The sequence below is a fragment of the Hipposideros armiger genome, unplaced genomic scaffold, assembly GCF_001890085.2.
Source record: "Hipposideros armiger isolate ML-2016 unplaced genomic scaffold, ASM189008v1 scaffold_501, whole genome shotgun sequence".
In the NCBI taxonomy this organism is placed as follows: Eukaryota; Metazoa; Chordata; class Mammalia; order Chiroptera; family Hipposideridae; genus Hipposideros; species Hipposideros armiger.
Genome location: NW_017731851.1, coordinates 1,105,722 through 1,112,393, shown reverse-complemented (window position 1 = coordinate 1,112,393; position 6,672 = coordinate 1,105,722). Strand labels below are relative to the sequence as shown.

At 40.8% G+C, this 6,672-nt stretch overlaps 1 protein-coding gene across 1 annotated transcript in view; it reads left to right on the top strand.

The window, feature by feature from the left end:
* Positions 1-4,256: 4,256 nt before the first annotated feature.
* GCLM (glutamate-cysteine ligase modifier subunit) overlaps positions 4,257-6,672 on the top strand; it is a 27,323-nt gene continuing 24,907 nt past the window's right edge. The window contains exon 1 of the mRNA XM_019667572.1: positions 4,257-4,772. Coding sequence (XP_019523117.1) covers positions 4,647-4,772 — 126 coding nt within the window. The 5' untranslated portion in view covers positions 4,257-4,646. The remainder of the gene's footprint in view (positions 4,773-6,672) is intronic.

Here is a 6,672-nt window from a genome sequence, read left to right as displayed (position 1 = left end):
CAGAAGATGACTAGTCATTTTACCTGGGTGGTCTGTAAGTACCATGCCCTACTCAGAGTGAAATATTGGAATTTCAGGATCCTGATGACCAGAATTTTTGTCGTCTGGTATCATGAAAATGGGCTGGATCTGCTTTATGAAGGTGAGCCAGAGGGATTCTCAGAAAAGTGCTGCCTTCTGACAAAGAGCTCTACACAGCCTCATTATAAATCTGCTCTTTCCTTGGTAGAAGTAACTCAATGCTAGATCTTCTCTTCCCAGCAACGGAAAAACGTAACAGTTGAGGCTATCAATGGTGCAACTCAAGTACAAAATGTCTGGGCATCGCATTGAACAGTTTATAGACATTGGTATCAAGGTTGCCACTCTCTCATACACTTTATGACAATATTCTTTTATTTTCTTCATAGCATTAAATTTCATTGAAATCATTTTTAAGTTTTATTTATTATATGTCTTCTGTACTAAAAATCAGGAATATCTCAGTCTTGAAGAGCTAGTCTAAATTCCTTAGAACAGTCCTTAGATGACATTAGATATTCAATAAGGCTTCCTGAATGATTAAATAAATGCTGCTCATACCATTTATTTTCCAGAGATTTTGTAGTCCTTTGTGTGATAAGGCCTGTGAATGGCTGATTTCACTTCCTTTTCTCTAGTAGGCATAACCCATCTGGGATTGCCCATACATACTGCCTGCTTTCTTTAAAAGGACGTTCTCTCTTCCCATCCTTTGATTAGACTCCACAGTGTAAAAGGGCAAGGGGGAGGTGAGGCCACCGTTGGAAGATGGGGACTGCTTGGGGCCCTTTCCTCCCCCTAGGCTCCAGCAATAATTTAGCAGTGGCTGAGTGAAGATAATTAATCTGGATGATTGTGACCTCAGAGAGTAAACAATGGACACTCATCCCAGCTCATCCGTTTTGCTGTGCTCTTACCAATATGGGAAAATAACATTAAAAGGTTAATTGCTACATTTTGGCTCCCTGACTTTTCTCTGTGCCCTACTTTTTATTTTGCTTGCTCTAAGTAAACCTTATCAGTTTTTCTAACCCCACCATGGTAACCTGATTTCTCTCCTTTCTACTAACTAGGGCAAAATGAAGGCACATGTATTCTGTTTTGACACATCTTCACAGCGTTCATCACCATGGGCCAGGTTCTCACTAACCTGTGTCTAGGTGACTACCAGAGTCTTCTCGCTGGTCCTCAGCAATTTTACATACCACTTGCAGATTTATTATATTTGTACCCCATTTTCATAGTGTCGACTACAATAAAAATTTTACATTTACTTGTAATTATATGATTAAAATCGGCCTCCTTCACTGGATGATAAATTACACGCAACCAGGGATAAAGTCACTTTGCTCACTGTGAATCTGAAGTGCCTAGTCCAATACCTGATGAGTATTAGACACTTGAGAAATAGCTATTAAATAAATAAATATTATTATTAAATATAGATTTTTTTTTCTTATTTATTGCTTCAAGTCAATACAATGCTTGACTCAAGGTCAAGCATCTTCTTAACCCAAACCTGAAAGCCTCAGCTTGATGTTAACAGCCCTCCATTAATCACACCCTCATTCCCTTCCCCTTTCAAGCTGTACCTCTGCTCAAGGTAGGTGTCTCCCTTTCTTTTCTTGTCAGAAAATGTTGTGGTTATTTCCACTTCTCTGCCTTTGCCCATGTTATATTCCAAAACAAGTTCTGTTCCTCCAAATCATATGACAAATACAGTGACAACTGTATTATTTCCTAAGAATTTGGGTTTTAGAATACTCCTAGAGAAATTCTTTTTAAAACCCTCCTTTCTAGAGTAGCCATAATCCAATTAGTGGCTCCTGAATATGGTAACATGAACATAGCAATTACTAATTTTAGGAATTAAACTAAATTCGAGAATTTAAATCTATTTTACCTTAATAATAAAATGCACCAGGTAGCCCCTTAAAAAAGTAAAATGATTTTTAATTCTCAAATTTTGTTTGTCCTTGTATAAAGTAAAAACAGACTCTGAATGAAAATATGATCACCTCCTGCAACAATTAATTCGTCCATAAGACCATTTTTGCTGTTTGCTTTAATCTAAACACTTATAGTTTATTAGCCCCTGTTGGGCTTCCAACAGTACACTATAATTTTTTAAGTGTTCTGTGAACAAATATTTTGAGGATACTGTGGTATAGTGTATTGCAAGCCAAGTGAGGAGAGTGATTTTTAAAGAAGAACATGGACAGTAGTATCAGATCCTAGAAAGGTCAGGAGAATCAAAAATAAAAAAGATCAGTCAAATGTTAGTGATTCTTCATATTCATAAACATTTACAGAAGAATTTTAAAGTATCTGAAACCAAAATTTACTATCCCCAAAGATGGAATGTCAACAATATAACTCTTCTTCCATAAACAGGAGAAAAAAAGACTCACTCAAAATAACTGTATATTATAAAGCTCTGATTTTGCTTTCCCTGTTTTTATCACCAAATAAATTTAGAAGATTACGTTTCCCTCTGCCAAAACTATGGTGCCATGGCAAGGGTATCATTAAATATAATATACAGTAAAATAAAGCTTTACAGGCATAAAAAGCATATAAATCATGCACACACACATTCAAGAATTAAAATCACTATAATAAATACTCTTTTTGTGTCATAGAATAAATTGTAAGATGAAAGAGTAAGGAGTTCGAAGATAAAGGACTTAGGTTTATTTTATTGGGACCCCAAAACTTATTAATAGTGAGATTTTCAAATTTTCAACAAAATTTGAAAATGTATCTGAGTTGCTGTGAAGAGTAAATGAGTTTACATATGTAAATTTTTAAAACATCACAGAATGCTGCTTTGAATTCATGTCATGAATTTGCCAATGTTGTGAGAACTGGATTGTAAGGGGGAAAGAGCAGGGGCATTTATAATAGGAGCTCTCACTTACTGAGCGTTTACTATGAGCCAAGCACTGCACTAAGTAAGCGTTTTTCGTGAGTTCCCTCATTAATTCCTCACACCTACCCAATGTGGTAGATACTATATTAGGTGAAACCATGGGAACTAGCCATTTCTGTAGATCAAAAATGATCAGTTATCAGCAATTTCATATGGTTTAAACTACCATCTGCCCAGATTAGAGAAAGTAAAACACAGAGAGACTAAGTGACCTTAGTCAAAATAGCCAGTACCTGGCAGGTAAAGTCAGGTTTGCAAGCCATACAGATTTATGTCAGTGACTAATATGCTATATAAATGCCCAGCAAAGAGGAATTTGCATAAATTCATGTATGGTATTAGAGAATATACAAAAAGTCAAGAAATGATGCCATAGCACATTCAGCAAAGAATCAAATTTTACACTAATTAAAATAGACCATGTTTATTCCTGCTTCTGGGATTACCCTTCTCCTCAATGAATCCTTACTCACCTTGATTCAGCCAACCAATATTTACTCAAGATCAGGCTCAATTTCTAATTTCCTAGTAGGAGCTTCTTTTACACCCCTCCTCTAATTCTTACCAACTGCAATTCATCTCTCTTTTTAATAGCAGTTTGCGTTTTAATACATCTGATTATTTTCAACAAAAGTAAAAGTTTCTTGAAGAAAGCTCAATAAATGTTCAGTTTGAGGTGCATACTAAATCTACCATGTATGAAATTTAATAAAACAATCACAAACACCTCTAAGGGAATGGGTGATAAAATCTTCCCTGATCTCACTGGTTTAAGTATTCTCTTTAATCTGAACTTATCTGGAAACTGTCCTGAGATAGTCTTATATTATATTTACTATTTCCTATGCTTAGGCATTGTCTGTGGAAATACCGTTTAAGCTTCTCAAAGGCAATGATGAGTTCTTATTTTTTTACTTCACACACTGTCCAGTAAATCAATAGGCCTTTAATTAATGGACATAAAGAACAATGAGCAATTTGAGGGAAAGCCTTTGAGAAAGAAAATGAAAAGTAGGAAAGAAGAAGAGGCACTTTTGCATTAACACCTGCTTCTGAGAACTAAAACCAGCTAGTATTTCAAAGTCTTGGTAGATCCTTTCACTGTCTTTTTAAAGAGGTGTGTAAGGAAATCACCAGTGTGGCCGCCTATTGGCTGGGAGGCTAAACCGCGAGCGAAGTAGGCGGCACTAGGTGGAGGTGGGCGGGCCTACGCGCGGTCCTCTGACCGGCAGGGGGAGCCCTGCGGAGCCCCGCGCGGCCCGCGCGCCGGTCCGCCTCCTGGCGCCACGCCCGCCACAGTCCAAGGGCCAGTCACCCGCAGCCCGGCGACCCGCAGCTCACTCGGCGCCTCGCCCAGCCCGGCTCCGCCGCGGGACGGATAACGGTTACGAAGCACTTTCTCCGCCGCGATTTCTGCTTAGTCATAGTCTTCCAGGAAACGGCTCCCTCAGTTGGGTGTCAGCTCTGCTGCGGCGGCCGCAGTAGCAGGAGCCGCAGCCATCAGCGCGTCTTTTCCGGACCACCGCTCAGCCGCCGCCCGGCTTCCCGCGGGCCCCAGCGCAGGCCAAGGTCCCGCCACGCGGGGCGCGCAGCCTCGCGCTCGGCTTTCCAGCCTCGGGACCGTGTCTGCGGGGCGGCCTCCTTCCCCGCCTGCGGCCCCATCGCCGCCTGGCCCCCTCCGTCGGCCGCTGCCATGAACACCGACAGCCGCGCGGCCGGGGCGCTCCTGGCGCGGGCCCGCACCCTGCACCTGCAGACAGGGAACCTGCTGAACTGGGGCCGCCTGCGGAAGAAGTGCCCGTCCACGCACAGCGAGGAGGTGAGGGCGGGCGAGCGTTGCCGGCGGAGACACGGGGCTCCCGGGCCTGGCAGCAGGCCGGGCCGGGCGGCTCCGAGAGGCGAAGGAAGCGCCTGGAGGCGAGGGCGGGTGGTCGGGCTCTGTGCGCACCTGGGCTCGGCTGGCGGCGCGACATCGTATCCAAAGCTGCTGTTGGGGGCAACGGGTCTTAAAAAACTTGGCAGGTGCAACTTCACACCGAGTGACGCCTCCATCCGTGCTTATGGCTGATATCCAAACTCGCAAACCTATCGGATCCCTCTCCCTGGCTAGGGGGTCAGACGGGGTCAGTACATCGCTTGGTCCCCGCTCCCTCCCCCACACAGTATCCAAGTGAAAAATAGATCAGAGATTAGTTTTTCGAGAATTCAGATGAAGCAGTAATAATAACCCACTTAGCTTGTAGGATATTGTCAGTGATTTCTCTGTTGCTGTGAGGCAAATGATTAAACGCTCAAATTCAACTTTGGAATAAAGTATATACTTTTGAAAGATTAATCTGCCTTTGTTTGCCTAACGACCGACCAATCAGTCACTATTTTGAAGTGGCAGAGATTAATCTGGAACCATACACTTGTTACATATTTGTTACATAGCTGGTCATTCCTGAGCAGACAGTCAATCATTGACTGCACAATTAATTGCCAAGGCATATTGGTGGTATGGGACAATTTTACGTACTTAAAAATAATAAATAAAGCAAACCTTTAATTTAGGAGCTCTGTGACTTGGGGCAAGTTACTCTCTCAGAGTCGGTTTGTAACTTTAAAGTTGGATAATAATACCTTCATCAGGTAGTTGTAAGAATGAAAAGGTAATATATGAAAACGCCCATCCCTTGTTTTCCGGTTCAATCAGAAAGATAAAACAAATCTTGATTAAAAGAAAAAAATGTCCCAAACTATGTCATAATATGATATCAGCTGTGGTCCTAGGCACCTTCTGCTCTTTTATGTAAGATGTTGGTGATATGCTATGCAGCAGCACATGACACCCCTGAGTGTACGCTGGACCTCTGCCCAGGTCTGGTGTTGCGAGTGAGCACCCATCAGGAGATGAGAACACTTGGTTGTAACTCTAATAGGAATCAGTATCTGTACTATATTCTGTGTCCAGTTTCCAGCTCAGTTTATATGTCTTGTTTTGTTCAAACCACCCCACTTGGACTGTTTCTCTCAAAGGCAAATATTTCTGTAGTTAATTCTAGACCCTTAATTTCTCCCAGTGCTGCTGGTTCAGTACACTATTTTGCATGTATATTGATAACATTGGGTGAAATTTTTTCTCTCTTATCTCACTATAACACTCTCTAAAGTAATGGCTTTCCAAGTTTTATTTACTGCAAACCCAGTGAGAAATGCATTTACCTTGCAATCCAGTTCATAGTTTTATGTGTATCAAAGGTTTTGTGAAAAGCTATTAATCCTTACTATATACTGTATATTCTGATTTTTTTTTCCTATCCTATTTAAAGATTTTTTTAAAACTTGATTTCTTAATGCAGGAATGAGTCACACCCCACAGTTTGAAAATATTGTTCAAAAAGGCTAATTGCGTGTTTTATTTTGGGTGCAACATAAGAGGGACAAAACTAAAGAAACTAGAAAACAGTTGAGGAAAACTTGAAGATATGACAACATATTGTAGGGAAAATATGACAGCTTAGTTAGAATAGCAAAGGCATGCTTTGTTTCCATGTAAAAAAGAACTTTGTAACAACCAAGACTTCAAAGTGGGATATGCTACGTGAAACAGTTTAACTCATTGAATAAAAAAATTTAAAAATCACTCATTGATGAGAAAATTTACACATCAAAGAGATCAATTAAATTTTTTAAAAGGCCTCCTAGTTCTTATGTTTGTTGTTTGTTTGTTTTTTGGG